Here is a 27,194-nt window from a genome sequence, read left to right on the forward strand (position 1 = left end):
AGGTACCCACTGATGATTCAATCCTGATTGTACAACCTTACCACTTTTATGTAATATGATGGATTAACTAAAGTATCCATTCACTGTATATTCACTGAATTTACCCTTCTACTACAAAAATATGATAAGATTGTACAATCAAGATTGTATCATTTACTGTGCACTTTTAGGGTTTATTTCCACTGGGAGTTGGGGGACATTTGTTTCGGCTGTGGCTCCCGTTCTGCTGGCACAACCCAAATCACTAAGCTGTCATGGCTGAGTCTGAGTCATGGCTATAGCGATTCATCTGCATGCTGCAGAAATCTGCATCATGCTGTCCAGATTCGCACCGAAGTGAGATCTGGACAGAAGGCCATGTAATAGATAGGCAGTGTTTCCTCACCTGTCGTGCCTGCAGGGAAACATTGCAGATTCGGTCTGGATTCAGACATAGTGGAAATAGGCCTGTAGTCCCATAGGGCCTGATTCACAAAGCGGTGCAAACTGTTTGCACGCCAGTGAAAAGCCCTTTATCACGCCTAAACTCAGTTTAGGCATGATAAGAAGAAACTCGCGTGAAATTCCCGCGCGCAAAGTTTAATGAGCCCATTAAACCCTATGGGCGCTGCGCGCGGAATTGCGCGATTGCTAGCACAAAGTGGTGCTAACTCAGAGGTGCAAAGGTTATCACGCCTAAAATCTTTTAGGTGTGATAACTGAGTTATCACTGCTTTGTGAATCAGGCCCATAGTGTCTGATTCTGAGCTAAGCAGCTTGTTCTGCCCCATGGGACATAAAACCATTGCCCCACTATTGGAACGTCAAAGGATGTTCCCACAGCAAAAATAGCAGTTCGGTAAGAGCAATAGTGATTGAAAATAATTTCATTTTATCTGCTGTAAAATCAATCCTTTTACCCAATACACAGAACATCAGAGAATTTGGTAGTGCTGTAGAATCTCATCATAGTAAACTCTGATATGATAAACCTCTGGCTATAGTAAACTTCATGTGTCTGTATGAATATACAATGTATGACCAATTCTGAACAGTAAACTTCTGATATAGTAAACTATTTGGCCAAGTCCCTTGAAGTCTTCTATGAAGACTGTATTGCCTATGACCTACTTTAGTTGTGCAATCAGTCAGTGGCATATATGAAAAAAAAAGGCACCTGGAAAAAAGGGCACAATGGATTGTCGCTAGTAGAATATTGCTACAATTAGCAATATTCTACTGCTGGATTCAGATAGCAAAATATTGGTAATGTTTACTGATATTTTACTATGGCTAAACACAGAACCCTCCCTTTACCGATGCCTAACCCTAGGACCCCCCTTGTGGTGCCTAACCCTAAGACCCCCCTGGTGGTGCCTAACCCTAAGACCCCCCTGGTGGTGCCTAACCCTAAGGGCTCATTTCCATATAGCACACTTTCATACGCGCTTATGGAAACACGATCGCAGGGACAGCAGACAGTGCATAGACTGCACTGTCTGCCGTTTCCAGTCATGTGTGGTGACTCAGCACTGAATCGCCGCATATGGTTCGCTGCATTTCAGGGCGCTTTAGACCACGATCCTGTTCAGTAATGAATGGGATCGCAAGGCCCGCCCCCCATCAGGAGTGACGCGCAGCGCAGGGCCACTGGGCTCTGTACTTTTAATGGAAACAGACCCTTAGACTCCCTCCTAAACCTAAACCCCCCCCCCTCTTTTGAAAATCTGTGGGCTTGTGGAAATGCTATGTGCGGCATTGCATAACAGGTGCAATGCTGCAATCAGCATTTCCGCAAGCCTCTAGTGCCCACGATGCTATCCCACCTCTGGGTGCCAAAATCTACATTCCTTGCCGCATATTGCGGCCATTATTAAAGCTGTGATTTTCAGCAAAGAAGGTAAATTTTGGTGTCGGGAGGCGCCCGGTAATGGGCGCTGCCGTGCACACAAATTTCCGCCCTTTGCCGCAAAGTGCAGCTTTGTTCCATAAGTGCTTCTGCAACAGACACAACATTTCTATGCAAATGTGACCCACTGGATGAAGCCTGTCACATACTCTCCCATTCTGAAGTAGGAGAATGTGTTAGTTGATCATATTTATTTATTTCATCCATAAATTCTATTTTTATAAGTAGCTGCCAGTATGTTAAGATCTAACTAACCCTTGTGAGTATCTATAGAATCATACCTGGTAGGCCAAACCTTGCAGAGGACTGTGCTTCATACGCCATTTCCTGGCTCCTGATGTTGAGCACACAGTTGGCATGCCTGGCTCCCAGGACCTGGACAAGGCTGAGGTTTCCTGTCTCCAGCGCTGCCAGAAGAACATTCTCTGGGCCCGGAGGTAGCTGATGGCCCAACTCAGTTACAACCTGCAGTTTATCCACAACTCTGTCCTGTGCACTGTCCATCCTCAGAACAGCACTGTGCGCTATAAACCCACACAGCCCACCTGCTGAGTATTTATAGGAGTGTGTGCGAGACATGGGGGTGATAACTGTGACAAAGTAACACAAGTCACATGCAGACTTCACATAGAAGCTTGTGATTATATTATCGGCATTATGCCCAGACCTGCATTCTTTTCTGCCACAATATAAATATACAGACATACTGCAGTGCACACAAACACTGTGTACCGTGGACAGGTCATAATAACTACATGATGGAGTCCAGGAAGCATGTTGTACCATGCTTGGCATTCATAAACAAACAGCTTTTTTGCCAGGCTCAGATATTTAACATTATCAGACAGCTTGAAGGGTATGTATTCATAGCAAAAAAAAAAAAAATACTTCAAACCGATATTCATATAAATGTATTTATTGGCTTTGCTCTGAATTTTATAGTAACCACTAGCACTTTGGCCTCCGAGAATATATGGTACATAACATGAATAATAAACTTATTTAACACAACATCCATTCACTGGCATAAAAATATGAACTGTATTATATGTTCCAAAGTCCTCAGAAGAAATAAGGAAAATAATTTAATGTCATATAATGTGACTTTATATTTATATATTTACAAATACTGCAATATATTGTGTGTTATTGAATATAGTGTGTTCTCATGGTTCTTATAGCAGAAAATAGTATTTTTGATGGATATGCTTTTATATGTAAATTATGAAGGTTCTATGTGCGTTATTGATTACATGACCATTTTTAAATATTTCCTGTACTCTGATGAAGTGGGTGGTGATCAATAAAACATGTCAAAACAGTCATTCCTGATGATAGAAGCTTAGATTTCACCTAATGAAGCCACCGGTGACTGGCAAAACATGATAAGTAAGAGATGTAGCTCCTGGTTACAGAAGCTGGGATTTCACAACATGAAGCTAGTGGTAACTGGCAAAACATGTCAAGCTAAAGTCACTGTGATTCTGATTATAGAAGCTGAGAATTCACCTGATGAAGCTGGTGGTGACTGACGAAACGTGTTAAGTTAAAGAGGCGCAGAGTTCTTGATTATAGAATCTGCCATTTCACTTGCTGAAGTCAGGGGTGACCAGTAAAATGTGTCAAGTTGGAGGAGCTAAGATTCTGGTTATAGAAGCTGAGATTTTACTAAATTAAGCTGGTGGTACCCGTCAAGCTAGAGGTGCTGAGATTCTGATGATAGAAGCTAAGATTTCAACCGATGAAGATGACAATGATCAGCAAAACACACCATGAACAAGGAAATCAAAAATTTCATGCCTGGACTGTCATCTTCTATTTGAGTACTCTCTAGGGTACTCTTATACTGGTATCCGTGCCCCTCAATCAGATACAGTTTCCTTTTCTACAAGACATTTCATCACTCCTGCAGAGTATCTTCTTCAGTTGTAATGAGTGAATGCTTCTGTAGGAGTTTCATAACATCTTCTCGAACGGTAACAGATATACTACTGAAGCTGACTCATTTTTATTTAGTATTGATTCAGTATCAGCCTGCCTTCTCTTTATCACTTGTCAATGCTGGTCATACATAAAGGAATCTAACCGAGGAATTACCAGCAAATTACATCATATCTGAGTTGTATGAAAGCTTTGAGGCAGCTGATTTTGGCGCACCACCGTGCCAATAGTTTTGGCGCCAGAGCTGCATGTTGCTCAGAGCTTCAGCCGGGCGACGCACAAATTAGAATAAAAAAAAGTGAAATTCAGCTACCGCCACAGCCGGTGCATGAATAACGTGTCCTCCACAGTTGCTACAATTTGAATCAACTAGTAATCAGCGCAGGCCCGAAGTTTGTGCAGGAGCAGGTTGAGCCTTTTTTTTGGCTGCACCATGAGATGGCTCGCACTGATAATGAATGGAATCCAAGGTTTACCTAACACAGCACTAAGGATGTGATCTTAAATTACAGTTCTCATTCAGATCTATGGGACATTTGAATGTAATACTCATCTTCTCTGACAGTAGCATGTATTGTGGTAGAAGTGCCGACCTTGTTTTCAGTACCATGGTCAACAGTGTCACCCCGTGGAAAAAATCTGATAAAGCTTGCTAGATCACCAATGCAAGATAATCTACCTAACTTCATAATTTAATTGACCAATGAAAACCTACATGAACATAAATAAAAAAAATTGCATAGCCCCAGCACAAACCATTGTTTCTGCAGTTCCACCTCATGTCCTCTCCTCCGACCTCCAAGGTGTGATTTACAATCTCCAGACATTCTTCGAACAGCAGCATGATGCTCTGTAAGTCTCCTTCATAGAAACTGCGCAGAACAAGCTCATTGTCCCAGATGAAGGTCCCCCACATGCTGTAGATATGTATGTCCGGTACCCTCTGTGCTCAGACAGCTTCCAGCAGACATCAGTGTCAGGGGAATGTCCATAGTGAGGGAATCCTGCAACTCCACATAATAAATAAATAAACTCCACCCTGTGTCCCTGGCTGGGGTAATCCCACCAGCTGTATGTCATTTTACTCCTAATCCATACGGTTGTCATTTCTTTTTTTATCAGCACAGAAGAAGCCACAGTAGAAGATACAGTGCATTGTGTTTAGGATTAGTGCAACAGTGAAATGCTGGGATTAGTAATGGAATTCATAATATATTACAGATGAGGCTAGCTAGGAGTGGCCTCCGGTTACATTATAAATGTACTGCACCATATCATTTCAGCACTCTTTCTGTATAGTTGTAATTCACACTATAGCTTTCTTCAGAAAATCTTAGGTCTCTATTTACTATAGAAAAACAACAAACATTAAACTATAGAATCCCCCAAAATTAGTAAAATGCGTGCATGAAAAAAGGGCCCGGGTTATTAACGAATTTGGCTCCAGGTATTATCAAGATTTGCTAATGAGAATCATCGTTGTCAAGCTTTATTAACGATAATTACTGTTAAATATTAAATGAGAAATAATAACGAATAAATATTAACGTTAAATGTCGTAACGTTTTTCGTCAATACTGCTTAACCCAACGCTACCCTCACACAGAACCTCTCCCCTGGTGGTGCCTAAAACTAACCACTCCCCTAGTGGCGCCTAACACTAACCACCCCCCGGTGGTGCCTAACCCTAACCACCCCCCCCAGTGGTGCCTAACCCTAACCCCCCCTGGTGGTGCCCAACCCTAACCACCCCCCCCGGTGTTGCCTAAAACTAACCACTCCCCTTGGTGTTGCCTAACACTAACCACTCCCTCTGTAGAATCACCCTTTTAGACATATTAATAATACCTTTGAAAATGTAAAATCTGTACTTATTAACAAAATAATATGACAAAAACTATACCGTCATAAACGTCTAAAGCGATAACTACCTCAAAAACTATAATGTTATAATCTTATTAACAAAATTTTTTTGCGGCGCCCTTTTTTCATGTTTTTTTTTTGACGTATTAACGATAATTGCTTTAAAGTCTATGGTGGCGCCCTTTTTGTCCACCCTCAGCCAGCGCCCTTTTTTCCCAATAAAATTTGTTTTCCACTTTTTCAAATATGGTTGCAATTTTATACTGCTATATTTATATTCTTTGATCACCAGTACTGTAATTTACTTAAAGTGGATCTAAACGCAGAACTTCCACTCTGTAAAAAGATTAGCCACAGTATGATATCCTTTGGAAGGGTAACCTTCATTACAATTTATGGAATTCCCCCCAAAAACGGAAGTTTTAACTGGATTCAATTTCCAGGGAGCACAGAAAAGGGATTCACTAAGACAAATAGCATGCCTTATCAGAGTTAACACTCCTTATCCAAGTTAATGCACCTTATCAGAGTTAACGAGCCTTATCAGAGTAGCATAACAAGCGCTGTTAAGTTTCCTGTCAAGTGCAGGCAGCCTATTGGGCCAATCAAAGTGCGGGGATAATGTCCTTTAAAGTGATTGGACCTGTAGGGGCTCAGGGCAGGACGAGTGGAGCTCTTGTCATTGCCAATTAGCAGGCATAAGTTTGTAGCGCTCGCTATGCTACTCTGATAAGGCATGTTAACTCTGGTAAGGCATGTCAACTCTGATAAGGCATGTTGACTCTGATAAGGCATACTATTTGGGGGCCATACACTAGGCGACCAACTAACCAATCGACCATCCAATTCAATTATTATAATCGAATTGGGGGCAGCAGCGAGGTGGACGGCGGCGGTTCAGCCGATTCCCTGATGATTTCATGCTGAAATCGGACGGGAATCGGCCTGTAATGTATGGGCAGATTCGATTAGAGACAAATTTATCTCTAATCAGATTCGATTAGAGATAAATTTGTCTCTTGGTCGAATCTGCCCATACTCGTTGTAATGTATGGGCACCTTTAGTGAATCAAGTCTTATCAGAGTCACAGTTGCAGATAAGAGCTAATTACACTCTGGGGTAGCTTAACAAGCACACAGGGCACAGTCCAGTGAATTTCTACAAAAACTTTTAATTGTGTGCTATGCAAGCGTTTGTGTCCACTTTAAACTACAGCTTCATCGCTATACTATGGTTGCAGCTACATACCACTACTTTTTAAAGTGACAATTTCTGGTAAACTAGTGAATATAGGGTTTGACTATGGCACCACAGCTGACCACTGTAGACTATGGTGGTAACCACAATGAAAGTAGCAAGTGCTATTTGACAAAATGTATAGTGGAGATCAGACTGTTTGCCACTTTATAAATATAGTGTTAGTCACTGGATAGATAGTGGTAAAGCAGTGATTATAGAAAACTGGCAAACCTTAATAAAAGTGACAATGTAAGCTTTTATAAATCTGAAAAGTTCAATTTTTTGGCAAATACAATACCACTTTTCTAGTGATCAGCAGCCTTATAAATGTGGCACCAATTTCAAAAGTTGCTTCTGATCTTCTGTGGTTGGATAGTGTAATGGTTAAGGGCTCTGCCTCTGACATGGGAGACCAGGGTTCGAATCTTGGCTCTGCCTGTTCAGTAAGCGAGCACCTATCCAGCAGGAGACCTTAGGCAAGTCTCCCTAACACTGCTACTGCCTATAGAGCGCGTCCTAGTGGCTGCAGCTCTGGCGCTTTGAGTCCGCCAGGAGAAAAGCGCTATATAAGTGTTTGTCTTTCTGACCATTACAGCTCAAACATCCAAGGATTTAACTTTAGCACCATCGAGTCTGCCTGGTTGCTAAGGGCAGGAAAACTGAACAGTAGCTTAGCCTTGGTGACCCCAGATTTTGCATCACTGGTCATGGCACTTGGGTTTTTCACAAATTGTTGTACTGATCTGGCTGGATTAGGGCTGGTTGCCATCAAAGGCGTGTGACTGGTCAGGTTGCAGGATCACTTTCAGGATCCCTATTTCTGTGTTAGGTAAATATTCAGTAGGTGCTGACATATCCACCACTACCATGGACAAGGTCTCCTCCTGCCTATCAGCCATCTCCTCCTGGATGTCCGCAAGGTTCCTGAAACTAAATCTAGACAAAACGGAATTTATGATCTTCCCACCCCAGTCAACCCTGGACCTCCCAGATGTGCAGGTCACTGTTAACCACACTACCATTCGCCCTACCTTCGTAACATCTGTAAGATTCGCCCTTTCCTGACCTCTGCCACCACCAAACTCCTCATCCATGCCCTTATAATTTCCCGCCTCGACTACTGCAATGCCCTTCTGTCTGGTCTCCCTATGACTCGAATAGCCCCACTGCAGCCCATCATGAATGCGGCAGCCAGAATTATCCACTCCTCCCATCACTCCACCAGGGCGGCTCCCCTCCGTGAATCTCTCCACTGGCTTCCTATCCAGTTCAGAATCAGATTCAAGATATTGTGTCTGACCTACAAGTCCGTCCACAAAACCTGTCCAACCTACATTTCTGATCTTACTCAGAGATACACACCAAGCCGCTCACTCCGCTCCTCCAATGAACTTCGCCTGACCGTCCCCGCATCACCCAGTCCCATGCACACCTCCAGGACTTCTCAAGAGCCGCTCCAACACTATGGAACTCCCTACCTCCACCCATTAGGGCAGCCCCCTCCTTAAACACCTTCAAGAAGGCCCTCAAAACTCACCTTTTCACTCTGGCCTACCACCCCTCACAATTGCTCTAAACCCACAGCTGAACTCTGGTCCCCTACCTCTCGTGTCTCTACCTCTCATTCTCTAGATTGTAAGCCTTTGGGCAGGGTCCTCCTCCTTGTGTGTCCTACCTGATCATGCTCCTCCATTACTGTAAACCCATGCTATGCATCTCGGTGAACCTACTTTGCCTAATCTCCATGCTCCCATCCAAAGACTGACTAAGCATTACCTTGTACTCATACTGTGCCGCATGATCTGGTCTTTCTTGTATTCCTGTATTGTCATATTGCTGTATGTGACCGCTAAATATTGTCTGTAACCTAAATTAATGTCCAGCGCTGCACAATATGTTAGCGCTTTATAAATACAATAAATAATAATAATAATAGGTGCTACCTGATACATGTGGGATCAGCGCACAGTTTATCCCTGTTACTAAGAACCTGGTAGATGTGCCAGAGTTCCTTTTTACTATTGTTGAAGGAACTCATCTGCCAATACATCCGGAAGTTGAATGGGCTCCGAATCTTGAAAGTCTGCATGTTGGCAACAGTAAAGCCAAAATCATTGTTTAGTTTAACCCAGGAAAGGGGGCTTGGGGGTTTCACCCCCTGTGTACAGTCCACTGTAGATTGAATGTTACTCAAGTTCACCCAATGCCTTAATATAGAAGCAGCCAATGTCCATGCAGTTGCCAACCCATGAGACCAGGTCTAGGTAGCTGACTGCACCATGGCTGTTGATGAAGGTGTTGCTGTTGGATCTTTGGTTGGGGCATCAGACCAACTTGTTACTGTGCAACAAGCTGGTGAGACTGACTTGACTGTAATAAGGCCATCATGCTTGCATATAAACAGAGGCCATTTGCAACATCTGAAGGGCCTGTGTGGCAAAATTACCTGTGACTCTTCTACACAAGAGTGACATTCAGTACATTTGTTCCTGTCAAAGGGTATCAGGATTCCATGGAACCTGCACCCTCTATCTAAGCTACAATGTTTGTTCCAGCAAAATGTATCCAATGTGTCCATCAAAAACTCTTCACACCCCCCCCCCCCCTTTCCTCAGCACCCTATCACCACACCTTAGGTGTTCCTCCCCTCTTAGCTGATTTGGCATGTTTGCACTGCCGAACTTTATCCCTTTGTAACCCTGTGGGTGGTTCTTCTTTAAAGAAAACCTGAACTGAAAATTAAAAGTCAAAATAAGCATACACAAGTCATACTTACCTCCCGTGTAGTCTACTCCTCAATCTCTTTCTCCTCTCCCGCGTCCTGTTTGTCCACTGTGATCAAGGAAATTCTCCGTCCTCCATTTTGAAAATGGCCACTACCCCATAACCGCTTTCTGGTCAGCACACTGTTAAACTGTAACATCGTCCACTTGAGCCATAGGGAAACATGGACATTACCGGGCATATCAGTTGTCCACTCGGCTATAACTGACAGCAACTGATCTATAACTGACAGCAACTGATATATTTCAGTTCTGACAAAATGTTGCCAGAACTGGAAGGGATCATTGTCAGAAGAAAATGGTGAGCTTCTGAGAGGAACTGATGGCAAGGTAACTATGCAATGTTCATTTGAAGTTACCTCATGTGTTTTTTTTTAATAATTTTAATCAGTACAGGTTCTCTTTAAAGGAGTTATCATCAAATATTAATAAAACAAACGCTACTTACCCGGTGCTTCCTCCAGCCCCAAGCTCCCAGCATGTCCCTCGCCGCCGAACGGCTGCGTGCAGAGCTGCGGCGAGGGACATGCTGGGAGCTTGGGGCTGGAGGAAGCCCCAAATAAGTAGCGCTTGTTTTATTAATATTTGCCTGATAACTTCTTTAACCTTGAGACACTATACTTTTCTTGAATATGGCAATAAATAAAGGGCAGACATCAGAGCGTTAACTAATTTTATGTAGATTACATGTACAACAAGTTTAAGTAAGTTGAGCTGTGAATGCAGAAAAGTATTTTTCCTGGAGGAAGACCGCCTTTTATTAATATGAAGTTAGGCTTTTCTTGGGACTAAGCAATGTTACAGCAGTAGAACACTTTCACTTTGCAATACACACTGTCTCTTTAAGAATCCTTCATGAACAGAACATTTGCCAGAACTGAGCATCATTTAATAGTAGGATACTTTCTCTTGGCAATAAGGTCTCTCTCAGGAGCTACATAGCACAGTTAGTCTGAATGGCCTGAGACGCACCTCATATGCATATAATATATCAGTCTGTGTGGAGAGTGAGTGGGAGACTTCTCTTGAGAGCTGCAGCCACATGCAGCTTGGCAGACTGGAGTCCTGTCTATGGGTGTTGGGTGTCTGGCTCACTGCTTTGCCTAATGTTAGAGGCAGGGGTCACACTTGTCTTTCAGTTTCTACACTTTTCAGAAAACTGAAAGACAAATGTGACCTCTACCTTACAACAGCTAATGTAATTTATAGAGAAAACTGACAAATTGTGCAAGATGTCAGTTTTTTTTCTGCATGCGAAATCTGCATTGAAGTGTGACCTAGCTCATTGATTAACATGAGTTCTCAGTTGAAGTCAGTTTTTCTGTGCAGAAAACGCGTACGAAAGCCGGTAAGTGTGACCCCTGCCAGATGGTCCTCTCCTGAGGTTTCACACTATTCTCTTCCCTGCAAACAGCTGTACTTGGGGGTCCCCACTAAATCTTTCTTCTGCTTCAGGACAAGCCAGAATCCCTTTCACAGGCCCCTTCTTCCTTTAGTGTTCACTCTCTGCCCACCCTGAGCTGCTTGGTTACTCTATTGTACTGGCCCAAGCCCTATCCCATACAGCCATATCAATCCCTACCATGTACTGATGAGGGCCAAAAGCCCGAAACAGGCTGTCTACATGTGGGGTTGGTGTGGCTGTGTAATATTTAAAGCTATAGGTTTGCTTTGCACCAGCGGTTCTGGATGCTTGCCTTGCTTACAAGGGCAAAAATGGATAATTTGCATAGTCAGTAGTGCTGCATTGTGGGTATCCACAAACGTTCACTTATAGCTGAATTATTGCAAAGTTCCTTCTGTTTTAAGAAGGCAAATTCCACCAAGCATTGCCCACCATGTGACAGACCTCTCTCCTCTAGCTCAACAGCCCTCCCCCTGCTCAAAAGCAACTTTATTGTCCTAGAACAAAACAGACATGTTCTGTGTGACGATTGTGGAATCGTCTCCGTGGTCAGCGCACCAGACGTGCGCTGACGCGGCGGATTTCCTCCACAAGCGTAAAATTGAGGACACCCAGGCTAGGTGCTATGCACCTGCAGAGGGAAATTCCTGTCGGCAGGTGGAGCTGTGGAGTGCAGAGGAACAGCTCCTCTGCCCTACCACACACGCCAGACAGGAACTGTACGAAGGGAAGAAACGCAATCGCAAGAGAAGCGATTGAGAGTGAGCACAGAGACAGATTGTGTGTGTGTGTGTGCATAAAATTAGTCGCCAACCCACGACTGTGCACACACCACAGCAGATAAGAAGCAGGAACGCGATCGCGAGAGGTGCGATCACCAGACGTGACACAAGGTTACAGCAAGGCGGAGCACGAGAGTAGCAAAGGCACAGCAAATAATACAATGAGGAGATATGGAAAACAACAAACGCTAGCTAACCGCGAACACCGCACTCATTCGCAACAGCGCACGCGGTTATGCGCGGTCTCCACGTGATAAGCACAATAGAGACAAGCACGCCTAACTAACCATCGACAGACAAACATGAAACAGAGGACGCGAACGCTTGCTTAACGGTTACCTCACCGAGCCTCCAGCAAGCGTCCGTAGCAGACAAGACAGACACACGAAAACAGGGACAAGCGAGAGATAGGATCCACAGCACTAGCGAGAAGCGAGTGCGATCCAGGTACAGAGTAGCAGAACAGAAGGATCCACAGCACTAGCGAAAAGTGGCTAGCGCGATCCCAGAAGACAGAACAGAAGGATCCCCAGCGCTAGCGAAAAGTGGCTAGCGCGATCCCAGGAGACAGAACAAAAGGATCCCCAGCGCTAGCGAAAAGTGGCTAGCGCGATCCCAGGAGACAGAACAGAAGGATCCCCAGCGCTAGCGAAAAGTGGCTAGCGCGATCCCAGGAGACAGAACAGAAGAGATAGCTGGTAGCAACCGCTGCACCAGCTATACTCCAAGAACAGAGATCAGAACCATTTCCTGTCGACCACCGCTGGGACAGGACAACAGCAACAGAACAAACAAACAGATAAACAATCCTCACTGCACTAGGGAAATCTGCCTAGCACAGCTTCCAGGAATTACTCTAAGATAACCTTAACAAGAAGTAGCATGGCTGACACTCTCTAGGAGTGTGTACTACAAACCCTGAAGGAATGACCAGCAAAGGACTGTGGGTAATCCCAACCTTTATACTGCCAGTCATCACAGGAGGCAGGTAGGGGATTTGCATAACGAATGCATGCAAATTCCTCAGCAGCAAGCTGCAATACAGACAAAAAGTCTCTCTTAAAGAGAACTGCAGAATGCAGACCTGAACAGTGGTCAAAAAGCTGCCTGTTTACACAGGCAGCTGAGCAGATTCTCACATTCTGAGAGCACACCCCTTCTCTGTTCAAAGAGTAGCATGCAGCAGTAAATAATTATTTTACTTGTTGTTCCACTTGTTGTTCCACAGATATATGTATTTAAGAACCACTAGTATGCAGGGCCGGATTTGTACTTTTTACTGCCCTAGGCCGTCTATACCGTCTGTATGGTTGTTATCTCTGTGAGCCCCAATGAGAATTCCCTTACTTTCCATCATTGGAAGTCACAGACAATAGCTATTTTAGTAATATGCATATAGATTATAAGTTATGTTTTCCTTAAGAACTTTTATTTTATGCTTGCCATTTCGTTAATGATGGACCCAGTTAGGCTGATGTGTACCTGCAGGATAGAGCTTACAGGTCTTGCTGGAATAACACAAGTACAGGACAGCGAGTTCAAAGGTTTAAGCTGTCCTTGTAGATAGGGATGGCTGCATAGAACAGCTTTACTGCCCCTCAATGTGCCGCCCCTATATTTCTAGTGCCCTAGGCCATGGTCTATGTGGCCTTGCTAGAAATCCGGCCCTGCTAGTATGCATTCTCAATATTGACACCTTATTGTGGACAATTGTCATTATCTAATTGCTGTAGTTGTTTGGATTATGCTACCCTGTTAACTCTGTAAGTGAACCAGTGTCTCCGTCTTTATTGCGTGTCCTATATTTAAGCCCTGAACGTGCCAAGCCCAATTCTGGGCAAAACCCAGTTGTGCTTGGTGAAAATAAAATGATTCTAATTCTGAAAATAAGGCCATGTATACCCAAGCCACCTGGACATGGTGTTGGAAACATTTGGAATTGCCAGTCAAGACTAAGAAAAATACTGTCCTGGAGGGCAGGTAATGTTCCACTCACACCTGCTCCTATTGCCACCTTGGAGAAGACGTCTTGCCACAAGTTTGGAGTTCAATAGTAAAATGGGTGAGGAATTTATTTGGCAATCCCGATCAATCCCATTGGCATATCAGACTCTTAGAGGCCTAAGTGTTCTTTTAGAGATCTATTACAGATGGTTACAGAAAGAAGAGTTGTTACCCTATCCTATCAGGGAGGCCTGGTGAGTATTAAGGTGCGTACACAAGCAGTACTATAAGGAACGACGGGTCCGCCAGACCCTCCGGATGGGCGGGCGTTCCAGTGACAGTAGAGCGTGTGTACAGTCTGCCGGCAGACTGATAACACTGTTTGTGAACGATCCGCTCATGTGTATATGCATACGGCCTGATGCCAAAATAGATGCAGTTAACTTGTATATTCCCACTAATGTGAGGTTCAATAAATTATGCTTTTTTTTGTGGAAAATATCTGTTATAAAAGGAAGTGTGGTCATCAAGGCACCTAAGTGAGTAGAACTAAACTATATACTGTATACAATTCAAAAGAGCCTGAAGACTGGTTAATAATACTTTGTTGCATTCAATATGACATTTTGTAACATGAGGTGCCACTTCTACATTTCATTGAAAAAACCACTTAGAAATGTATATTACAATATGTGGAAACAAGCCAGTAAAGTATGTCAATGAGTAAGTGTGTGTGTACAGGGTTTACTGATGTAATGCAATGCAAATGGTTATTTCTCTTCCTACACTTTAACGGTTAAAGTATAGGGAGAGAAAAAACCATTTGCATTGCATTAAATCCAAGTTTAACCCTAACTTTTATGTAGATTGCTTGGATTTGAGAATAAGCTATTGTATAGGAAGTAACATTGTGTATAAATTGTAGTGCAATATCACCTGAGCTGAAACAAGCACTCACTGCTCCAAGGCACCAAGTGAACCTCCTGGGATTAAAGTGATTTATATGTGAGACTATATTACAGCCATGCTGCCATAAACCTTCTCTTGGTGGTTTGGAAAAGGTTAATCTGGAGTGGCTGGCATTGTATTAGAAGGGGGTTTAAGTATTACTAGGAGTTCAGTGATATTAGTAATCAGTAGCTGGAAAGAATGACCTCATGTCAGACTTTAACCAGATGCTGCTGTACAGCAAATGATATTAATAACACAGAGGTGCCTTAACGCTGATCTGCAGATAAAGCTCGCTATTTGGGAAGAATTAGTGTAATGTTTTGAAAATCTTTTATGTTTTGTATTTTGACTTTCAGCATGGATAATTATGATGAATATAAAATGTACCTTGATTAATACAATATGTGTTCCTAGCCACAGCAAATACCTGTATAAAAGAATAGTTACAAGGCTCCAAGAAATTGTTTACATGTTCACTAAAGTCTACCAGCTGCACTACACAAACCTATAGCCATATTATGTGTGTAGGAGTATATATATATATATATATATATATATATATATATATATATATATATATATATATAAATTTATTGCCCTGGTTTGATGATCATGGTATCTCTGTGCTTGATTGGCCAACAAACTCGCCTGACCTAAATGCCCTAGAGAATCTGTGGAGTAATGTCAAGAGGAGAGACACCAGACCCAATAATGCAGACAAGCTGAAGGCTGCTATCAACCCCCCTGGCGATAGTCCTGAACTGAGCTAGGGATGCGTCATAGCAGCTGAGAGCGGTAAGCCGGAGCTCAGTTCGGGCTGCCCAAAACCACCACTCCTACTGATCTCCTGGGTCCCACGTGCGATCAGCGTTGGCAAGCGGGACTCAGGCTTCTCCACCTGGCTGCCGGGATCCTCATTACTGTAATGAATAGCGGAGATACGGCCGCAACAGCAAGCGGCATGGCGGCTATCTCCGCATCACAGCAAGCGATCTCTGCCGCGCGGCTACACGCTGGTGCTCTGCCAGGTCCTTCTATTGCTCATAGACTAAGGGCTACGCATGCGCGCGCACGCGCGCTAGGAGTCAGGACCTTTATGCATCTAGAAGGGGAGTCAGCTGATCACGCGATCAGCTGACTCCAGCTATGCTCCGGATTGGCTGAGTGACTGGGGCGGCGCTGTGGAGCGCTTGCAGTATATATAAGACAGGTCATTCAGTTGCTCCGCGTCTGCTGTTGCAAATGCTACGTGTTAGCACTCAGACCTAGTCAGATCCCAAAGTGTGCTAGAACCAGCTGGAGCTGGGGATCCACACTTAGCCAGATTCTGTTGATAGCTTAAAGTACTAATTGAATTGTATTATTTGTTATGACCTTCTGCTAGCTTGACTACTCTTCTGTTTACTGATCCTGTACCTCTGCCTATCTGATATAGTTGCTAACTCTGCCAGAAATACTACTCTGATCTAGCTTTCTGTCTCTGTACCGTATCTGTCCGCTCGTTGCCAAACCTGCTTGTCTGACTCTTCAATCCTCACCAGTGAGCCTAGTCACTGGTGAGGGATTCTCTGCTAATATCACCTGCCTTTACTGGTGAACACTAGCTGCAGTACTATCTGAATCACCTGCCCCTCAGGTGGTCAGTAGCTGCAGTACAGTCTGAATCACCTGCTTCTCAGGAGTTTACTAGCTGCAGTACTATCTGAATCACCTGCTCCTCATGTGGTCAGTAGCTGCAGTACAGTCTGAATCACCTGCTCCTCAGGTGAATAGTGACTACAGTATTATCACCTCTACCTGCTCCTCAGGTAATAGTGACTACAGTACAGTCTGAATCACCCATTCTTTAGTGATCAGTACACTTGTTGTTACTTAGTTCCACCCGCTCCTCGGGTGAACTATCTCACTATTGTCTGTATCTCCAGCTTGCTGGAGTTGGTATTCCTGTGTTACATAGATATGCTCATATCTCCCAGCTCCTCTGGGAATAGCGAGTATCTCTATCATTACTGTTGCACCAAACACATACCCTCACATTGGTTGTCCTGGTCCTGGCTATACCAGTATTATTGGTGATACTACAGATCACACATAATCAGGTATAACATCTGTATTATTGGGGATACTGCAGATCACCAATAATCAGAGAAATCTGTTCTTGCTGACACCAATCGTTACAGAACAGCAGACCAAAACATTATGGACGCACTGCATGACCAAGTTGAAGTCCTGACCACCGCGGTAAACAATCTTACCGGGGTGATTAATACCCAACAGTCTCAGATTACACAACTGTCTGGGACTGTACAGGTACTTCAGACAACCATTGATGCAGTGCGATCCCCTCCAGTCACGGACCTTCGTATGTCCGTACCTGAAAAGTTTTCTGGGCATAGATCTGACTTTCAGAATTTTAGGAATCGTGTGTTGTCTTATTTTCAGTTGAGGCCCAACCTGTCAGGATCTGAGAACCAGAGGGTAACATTTATAAAGACCCTTCTGTCAGGAGATTCACAAACATGGGCGTATAGTCTGCAGGCTGAGCATAAGGCCTTATCCTCAGTTCAGGAGTTTTTTAAGGCCATGGCCATTATATAGGATGATCCGGATATTGCTATCACTGCTGAAAGGAAACTAAAGACCCTCAGGCAGGGTCGTAATCCAGTGGAGGTTTATGCCGCAGAGTTTAGGAGGTGGGCTGTATCAGCTAGATGGGGAACGTATGCATTGTTAGACTGTTTCCTGTCAGGATTATCTGATGCAGTTTCTGATTTGATGTTAGGGCATCCTGAGCCTAAATCCCTAGACGAAGCGATTTCGTTGGCGGTACGGGTTGATCGCTGCCTTCGCTATCAGAGACAGACCCGTGGGAGAAATGCTGTAAGATCTGTTTCTTACGCCTCTTCTCCACCCTCTCCACCTCAAGATGAACCGATGCAGCTCGGTCACTCTAGGTTAACGCAAGTGGAAAAGAGTCGCGGAAGCTCAGAAAGACTCTGTCTATACTGTGCTGAGGAGGGTCACATTGTTCAGAATTGTCTTAAGAAGTCGGGAAATGCTGCCGCCTAGGTGTAGTCAGAGGTAATACCCTAGGCGAGCCGTTTCTACCTCTAAACAATAACCGTTTGCTCCTCCCTTGCTCCATCACCTGGGAGAGTCGGGTCACGGCCACAGAGGCATTCGTGGACTCGGGCTCTGCAGCTAATTTTATAAACTATGACTTTGTGAAAAAATTGGGTATTCCTTTACTACCGCTGGATCGTCAGATTCTAGTCACAGTGGTAGATGATTCTCCGTTACAGTGTAGACAGCCTCTTTCCCAGACTCCCTTGTTGTCATGTACTATAGGGGTGCTACATAAGGAGAAATTACAGTTCTTTGTCCTGCAAATGGCAACTTCTACTATTATCCTCGGTATGCCCTGGTTGCAACTACACTCCCCTCAGATTGACTGGGCTTCCGGTCAGCTACAGAGCTGGTCAACCCATTGTCATCATCATTGTCTAGAGAGAATTGCTGTTTGTGCCACCAAGGTTCAGGTGAAAGGGGTGCCAGTGCAGTAAACAGAGTTTTCTGATGTGTTTTGCCCCAAATCAGCAGACAAACTTCCACCTCATCGAAGTTTCGATTGTCCCATTGAGTTAAGATCAGGTTGTATGCCTCCTAGAGGTCATCTCTATAATTTGTCTGGGCCCGAGAAGCTGGCTATGCAGGAGTACATTAAGGAAAATTTGGCCAAGGGCTTGATCTGTCCTTCCAGATCTCCAGCAGGCGCTGGGTTCTTTTTCGTGCAGAAGGACGGTGGGCTCAGACCTTGTATTGACTATCGGGGGTTAAATAAGATCACAGTGAAGAATCGCTATCCACTGCCTTTGATAGACGATCTGTTTGCTCAGGTGACCAATGCCAGTATTTTCTCTAAACTGGACCTTCGAGGGGCATACAACCTGGTACGAATGAAAGATGGCGTTCAACACGCCCGGCGGGCACTACGAGTATCTGGTAATGCCCTTCGGGTTGTGTAACGTGCCTGCCGTCTTCCAAGAATTGATTAATGAAGTTTTTAGGGAGGTTCTGGGAAAATTCGTGCTAGTATATTTGGACGATATACTGATCTTTTCTCCCAACCTGACGGAACATAGTAAACATGTGAAGTTTGTGTTACGTAAATTAAGACAGAACTCGTTGTACGCCAAATTGGAGAAGTGCCTCTTCGAGGTCACTCAAGTCCCTTTTTTGGGGTATATTATTTCCACTTCAGGCCTTTCCATGGATCCTGAAAAAGTCTCTGCTGTGTTGGAGTGGCCCCAACCTGTAGGTTTGAAGGCACTCTAGAGATTTCTTGGCTTCGCCAATTACTACAGGAAATTCATCAAAGGGTTTTCCTCTGTAGTATCACCCCTAACCAACCTTACCAAAAAAGGGGCTGACACTTACCATTGGTCGGCTGAGGTACAGTCTGCCTTTGCTACGCTTAAAAAGCTATTTTGTTCTGCTCCCATTTTGAGACACGTGGATGTCACCTTCCCCTTTATCGTTGAGGTAGATGCATCAGAGATTGGGGTTGGGGCTGTACTGTCTCAGCGCTCTGGCTTACAAGGCAAACTCCATCCCTGTGCCTTCTTTTCTCGTAGGTTCTCTCCAGCTGAGAGGAACTACGATATTGGCAACTGGGAGCTTCTGGCCATTAAGTTAGCCTTTGAAGAGTGGCGCCATTGGCTTGAAGGAGCAGAACATACAATTACAGTCTATACTGATCATAAAAACTTGGAGTACATTGAAGGGACCAAGAGACTTAGTCCCCGACAGGCCCGCTGGTCCCTGTTCTTTTCAAGGTTCAGATTCGTGATCACGTACACCCCAGGAAGTAAGCATGTCAAAGCAGATGCATTGTCTAGGTGCTTTGAGCCCGAGACAGTTCAGCCTGCAACCCCTGAGACCATCTTACCTCAGGAACTGGTGGTAGCTGCCACGGAAACCTGGGAGGATTGGGCAGTTACTTTAGGGCCCTACCAACAGGATATCCCAGAAGGGAAGCCTGAGGGGGTTCTCTTTGTGCCTCTTCCCTTTCGCTTACAACTCTTGCAACTATTCCATACCCATAAGAATGCAGGGCATCCCGGAGCTGCTCAAACTCAAGACCTATTGGGTAGATGTGTATGGTGGCCATCTTTGGCACTTGATTGCAAGGAGTTTGTAAGGGAATTCTCTGTGTGTGCCAGAAGTAAGCCATCTCGCCAGGCACCGGTGGGTACACTTCAGTCTCTACCCGTGCCAAATGAACCGTGGACTCACTTGTCTATGGACTTTGTGGGAGAACTCCCCAGCTCCGAGGGCAAGACGGTCATCTGGGTGGTAGTTTATAAGTTCAGTAAAATGGCTCATTTCGTACCTCTGAAAGGACTCCCCTCGGTCCAGGAATTGGCTGATCTCTTCATCCGGCACATTTTCCAGCTGCATGGCATTCCGGAGAATGTAGTGTCAGATAGGGGAGACCAGTTTGTGTCGAAATTCTGGAGAGCCTTTTGCCGTCAGCTCAATATGAACCTTTCATCAGGCTACCACCCACAGACCAATGGACAGACCGAAAGGGTTAACCAGTCATTGGAACAATTTCTTAGATGTTACGTGGCAGATGCGCAATCAGATTGGGTAAAGTTCCTGCCATTTGCGGAGTTTGCGCATAATAATCTGAAGAGTTCTTCTTCAGGATTTTCACCATTTCAAGTGGTCTCGGAGAGATCTAAGTTTTCTCCTTTGCCAGTGGCATCTTCTCCTTTTCCGGCCCTAGAAGATTGGCAAAGGGCCAGGGGAGTAACTAGACATCACTGGGCCCCCCTGCGAAACTTTGGATGGGGCCCCCCCGAGAAACTTTGGATGGGGCCCCCCACCAGCCTCGCTTTGTGCACAGGAAAACTGAGGACCAATGTGTTTTCCCCATGCAGATAAAAACACTTAGACTTAAAGGAAACGTCAGGCAATCTATGCTACTCCCAGATCTACTTACACCAGTCCCTTGCAGCTGACAACAAGTCCCTCGTTGCAGCTCTGCTCCCAGTACATACATCATACACCTGGCTGGCTGCCTGTAAATTATAGAAAAAAATTTTTTTCTCACCTGAGGAACTCCTGTCCCGCCCGGCCTCCGTCCGGCGCGCAGCTCCCACGATCCTCTGCAGCCAGCAACTGAAACTCCTGCGCTGTGCAGGGCTACGGGAAAATGGTGCCCGAAGCCCTGCACTGCAGACTCGAAGTTTCCAGAGCAGGGCTTTGGATGCCATTTTCCCGTAGCCCTGCTATGACGCTGCCGGAGCTGCAGGCTGCTGGTGAAATGACCACGGCGTCTATTAGATGCTGAAAGTCAGTTCACGTAAGGGGGTGCTAATAGGGTGCTTAGAGAATTTTAGGGGGTGTTATTATGTTTGGATCTCATGTGTAATTATTTTGTTTTTGATGATCAATTTTGTCTGCAGATACGGGGAACGGTGATGGGGTCGAACGTGGCCCTGTCCTATGCAAACATTTTCATGAATAACTATGAAGAAACCTTTATTTAAAGTAATAAAATATTTCAAAAAGTTGCCCTGATTTGGCTACGTTATATTGATGACATGTTTTGCATTTGGACTGGGCCGCGTTTGACCCTGGAAGAGTTCCTCAATGAGGTACATGGTCAATGTGGGGCCATACATTTGACATTGCATTGTGATAAAAAACAAATTAGTTATTTGGACACTTTGGTTCATCTACAACAAGGGAGGTTATTTACAGATTTATATGTTAAACCCACGGATCGCAATGCAGTGTTATCATATGACAGCTTCCACCCACTTAACACCAGACGGGCTATTCCGAAAAGTCAATTCCAGAGGATCAACCGTATAGTGAGTGACGATTCAATGAAAATAATGAGATTTGAGGAAATCTCCAATAAATTTCTAGCTAGAGCATATCCAAGGGATATAGTGGAAAAAGCACAAAGTGATGTAGTACAACATGGGGAGTCTTGGCCTAGGAGGAGGAGCGCTGGTGATAATCGGATACCATTTGTATCTCAATACAATGTTTATAGTAATCATATAGGTAAAATGATCAAACAACACTGGTCGATATTGACATAGTGCTTCCCCTCTGTGACAGAGTACCACAATGCTCATTTACTCTTTTATATACAACCACCTACTTTGAAAGATCACCTCACTCATGCTGAGATGAGAACTTTAGTTAGACCTCCGGACTCTGGGGGCAGGGGTATTTTTCCATGTCTTAATTGTGTACACTGTCACTTCATTATTAGGAGTCCACAATGTACTCATCCATATTCTGGTAGAAAATATGACATCAAGGGCTGTTTTCTTGTGATTCACAATATGTTGTCTACCTATTGTCCATGCGGACTTCTACAGGATCGTCTCAAAAAATTAGCATATTGTGATATAGTTCATTATTTTCTGTAATGTACTGATAAACATTAGACTTTCATATATTTTAGATTCATTACACACAACTGAAGTAGTTCAAGCTTTTTATTGTTTTAATATTGATGATTTTGGCATACAGCTCATGAAAACCCAAATTTCCTATGTCAAAAAATTAGCATATTTCATCCGACCAATAAAATAAAAGTGTTTTTAAAACAAAAAAAGTCAACCTTCAAATAATTATGTTCAGTTATGCACTCAATACTTGGTCGGGAATCCTTTTGCAGAAATGACTGCTTCAATGTGGCATGAAATGGAGGCAATCAGCCTATGGCACTGCTCAGGTGTTATGGAGGCCCAGGATGCTTCGATAGCGACCTTAAGCTCATCCAGAGTGTTGGGTCTTGCTTCTCTCAACTTTCTCTTCACAATATCCCACAGATTCTCTATGGGGTTCAGGTCAGGAGAGTTGGCAGGCCAATTGAGCACAGTAATACCATGGTCAGTAAACCATTTACCAGTGGTTTTGTCACTGTGAGCAGGTGCCAGGTCGTGCTGAAAAATGAAATCTTCATCTCCATAAAGCTTTTCAGCAGGTGGAAGCATGAACCCACTTTAAACCAGAAACAGCGGCAGAAGCGCCTGACCTGGGCTACAGAGAAGCCGCACTGGACTGTTGCTCAGTGGTCCAAAGTACTTTTTTCGATTGAAAGCAACTTTTGCATGTCATTCGGAAATTAAGGCGCCAGAGTCTGGAGGAAGACTGGGGAGAGGGAAATGCCGAAATGCCTGAAGTCCAGTGTCAAGTACCCACAAGTCAGTGATGGTCTGGGGTGCCATGTCAGCTGCTGGTGTTGGTCCACTGTGTTTTATCAAGGTCAGGGTCAATGCAGTTAGCTATCAGGAGATTTTGGAGCACTTCATGCTTCCATCTGCTGAAAAGCTTTATGGAGATGAATATTTCATTTTTTCAGCACGACCTGGCACCTGCTCACAGTGCCAAAACCGCTGGTAAATGGTTTACTGACCATGGTATTACTGTGCTCAATTGGCCTGCCAACTCTCCTGACCTGAACCCCATAGAGAATCTGTGGGATATTGTGAAGAGAAAGTTGAGAGACGCAAGACCCAACACTCTGGATGAGCTTAAGGCCGATATCGAAGCATCCTGGGCCTCCATAACACCTGAGCAGTGCCACAGGCTGATTGCCTCCATGCCACGCCGCATTGAAGCAGTCATTTCTGCAAAAGGATTCCTGACCAAGTATTGAGTGCATAACTGAACATAATTATTTGAAGGTTGACTTTTTTTTGTTTTAAAAACACTTTTCTTTTATTGGTCGGATGAAATATGCTAATTTTTTGAGATAGGAATTTTGGGTTTTCATGAGCTGTATGCCAAAATCATCAATATTAAAACAATAAAAGGCTTGAACTACTTCAGTTGTGTGTATTTGAATCTAAAATATATGAAAGTCTAATGTTTATCAGTACATTACAGAAAATAATGAACTTTATCACAATATGCTAATTTTTTTAGAAGATCCTGTATATGTGGGACAGACCACCACCAAATTGAAGGTGTGACTGTCCTCGCATAAATATGCAATACACAAAAAGTTGTCAGAACAAGCAGTATCGTATCATTTTAGCATGTGTGGGCACAGTGTGATCCAGCTGCGATGTCAAGTTATTGAAGGGATTCACCCCTTCAAAAGGGGAGGAGACAGATATAAACACTTATTATTACGTGAAGCATATTGGATTAGGAACCTTGAGGCCATGGAGCCCCAAGGTCTCAACAGAGAGTATAATCTTAAGACTTTTTTATGATATGTGAGTACATGAATGGTATCTTAGATATACTTCATTTTATTCTAGTATTTGATTATGTGCTTTCTTGTTTTGCAGTGCCGAACCCTGTGATAACAGTTCGGATGGGGGTGTGGCGTTTACCATCCCTACGCCCGTCATAGATACTGGCCAATTCCATCCTCAATTGAGAAGCCGTATGAACGATGGTTGTGCGTGTGGGGGAGTCTTGTGCAGACCGCCGCGGTCTGGTGCCTCCCGGTGATGTACTGGACACTTGGGGCTTGATTCACAAAGCAGTGCTAAGTGTTAGCATGCTTGTGAAAAGCCTTGTATCACACCTAAACTCAGTTTAGGCGTCATACAAATCACCCTGCGCGCAAAGTTTTGCGCAGGTGCACGCGCAATATCGCATCACGGAGTGTTGAAAATGGCACCCCGATGTGCCGTTTTTGGCGCACCATGATGCGAGGTTGCACGCGCACCCGCGCTTTGCGCGCAGGACTTTGCGCGCAGGTTCATTTTAGAAAATGGTGCTAACCTACTTAGCACCCTGCTTATCACGCCTAAAGGTGCTAAGCAGGTTAGCATAGCTTTGTGAATCAAGCCTTTGGAGTTCACTCCGTGTGTCTGTGTGCAGACTGTGGGGCGCCAACTGCAGCGGTGTGTGTTAGCGGGGGTATATTCTCACTCCTGGGGTACCCTTCGGATAGCCTGGATGTTGTGGATATTCAGCCATAATGCCTCATCTTGGTTACCTGGAGATGCACACTGTGGGTGTGGGGATTGCCGCAGTTAGCTCACAGGCATATGGCCCCGCCTGGCGCGCACTCATTGGTCGCTGCATTGCTGGCTGGTTGCCGGCAATGACGTGTCTTACCACAGTTCCCCATCAGGTCCAGAGGCCTGTGGGAGTGGCTGTGGTGATGACGGGCGGAGGGGGATGCTCCCTGCTGAAATGGGGGCCATCTTAGGTGAACACGGCTCCCCTCTCGCTGTCAGTCACATGGTGAGTTGCCGCATATGTGATAGGTCCGTTTCGCAGTACAACAGTTCGCCATCATGTCTGTTTTTTACCTGTTTGGGTATTGGATAATAAATCCAGCCTTTTGATTGGCTGGGATAGCGTTGATGGGATATATAAAGGAATGTTAATGTGCTTAAAATGTCAGACTGTCACTTACTTGATAAAGGAGCAAGCGCTCCGAAACGTCGTACTGTATCATTATGACAGCTTTTGAAAGAAAACAACTAAAAGAGCATTGAATACAGATGGTGCCGGCTTCCTTCTTTCTGATAACTGTGTTTTGGTGTGACATAAAAGTGCAATCTGAGTTTGTCAATTCAGATATTCTAATGGCCTGTAAACACACAAGATGCATGTGGCCCAGCGGGAATTGTGACCCAATTCCTTTGGGTTACATTGCAGGTCTGACACTTTACAGATGCGTTATGTTCTATTGCTATGTGGAGAGAAAGGGGTGGTGGGGAGGGTGTTTAGAATTGGAGCGGCTCACGTGTGACATCACGCAGGAGCCGGGTGAGTGGAGAGGACAATGTCCTGACAGTACTACACATAATGTGACTGAAACCTTAAGCTATGTACACACACTAGATGGAACTTGGCCGAGGCGGCTGTTTGGGGCCATCTTGACCAAAAATCTAGTACGTGTACCGGTATTCCCCAAGGCCGCTTAAAGATCCAGCACACAAGATTTTTAAGCTACAGCAATGGGCAAGCAATTGTTCCCCTCCTTACCTAACCTGCCAGGAGCCACTCTACTTTTGCTGTGCTGACCACTCTCTGCATAATTACAGTATACGTAACACCACTAGTGTTCCAAATTCACCCAAACACCACACTTCAGCACTGAACCTGCAGACAGGACCAGGGGTAGTTCACTTACTTGTGCCTCATGACGTGTTTCATATGGCTCCATAGTTCCCCCTTCCAAAGCCGTCACTCTGGTATACAGAAGTGATTCTTCTGTACATCGCTCATTTTCTGCAGTGTCACCTGCAGGAATGAACCTAATCCTGATGGGTGCCACAAATGGTGCATGTGTATACACCATAAGATTTCCTTTTAATCTGTGCAACCTGGATTTATTGGTTTGAATGTATCTTTTATGATCTGAATCATTATGGAATATCAAAACCCAGAGGGTTTTTTTTAATGAAAAACAGCCATAACTTAGCCAATATAAATATTTTAGTTACCCAGCAACACTTGTGGAGGGATCTCTGCAGTTGGCTCCTTCATCCAGTCATCATTGTCAAGTTCAATAATGGCATCCATGTGTTTGATGTGATTTTTTAGTAACTGTGTAATGGCTTCTTCCTCCCCTGAGGCCAGCAATGATTTCAGATGTCTCACAAAACGAGATCCTGCCGGGTGGTCAGCATTGCAGATCTGGGCCTGGGCTTGACAGGAACGGGACTTGGCAGACATCATTGGATGGTCTGTGGTGGTTATGTCCCTTGTGTTGATCTATGTCGGGTTTGCAGGTTTCATGAGGGTTGTAGGCAGCTCACCGATTACAGTGTGTGCTCCTAGAATATCTGGTATTGCTGGCAGAGAGCAACACCTAAATATAGAACGAAATCACATGACTTGACATTGCTGAGCATACATAGAGCAGAGGATTGTGGCCTGACTGATAGTTTATTCTTTAGTTCAATATCTCTTGAAGCCCACAAATTAGAAATGTGACAAATCCATCAGACATTAACTGGCTGACAGACTTTTAGGTTACTATAAAACGGGGATAGAACAAGGCAAATGATAACACTTGTCTGCATAGGGTCCAGTTGTGTTTATCAATAAAAACAATCCATATGTTAGATTAAAAAGGTGATACTGTTTTGTAGCAGGGAGATACTGGGGAACGTCGATGATGTCTTACAAATCAATACATTTTCAGGGCAACTAATTGTCCATTTTAATGATAATTGTTCAGCCTTTATAATGACATTAAGCTGGAAGCTTATGGTCCCTGAGATGAGACGTTCCATAGAAATGTCTGGGCACCCCTGGCCAAATTATGTCTTAACATTTTTTTTGTAACTCACAACTAGCAACAGTGGCGTAGCTAAGGAGCTGTGGGCCCAGATGCAAGTTTTACAATGGGGCCCCCCATGCACTCTATACATAGCAATTGAAA

The 27,194-nt window shown here is 44.3% G+C and overlaps 1 protein-coding gene across 3 annotated transcripts in view; it reads right to left on the bottom strand.

Moving 5' to 3' along the window:
- The window catches only part of ASB18 (ankyrin repeat and SOCS box containing 18), a 68,625-nt gene extending 42,047 nt beyond the window's left edge, over positions 1-26,578 (bottom strand). The window contains exon 1 of one of the 3 annotated variants that reach the window (XM_068246979.1): positions 2,170-2,392. In XM_068246979.1, the coding sequence (XP_068103080.1) occupies positions 2,170-2,392 (223 nt within the window). Of the gene's footprint in view, positions 1-2,169; positions 2,393-4,585; positions 4,638-26,250 lie in introns of those variants that run through there. The other 2 variants (XM_068246980.1, XM_068246978.1) reach the window with 2 other exon arrangements.
- Between the last annotated feature and the right edge of the window lie 616 nt (positions 26,579-27,194).

This window comes from Hyperolius riggenbachi, chromosome 7 (genome assembly GCF_040937935.1).
Source record: "Hyperolius riggenbachi isolate aHypRig1 chromosome 7, aHypRig1.pri, whole genome shotgun sequence".
Taxonomy (NCBI): Eukaryota; Metazoa; Chordata; class Amphibia; order Anura; family Hyperoliidae; genus Hyperolius; species Hyperolius riggenbachi.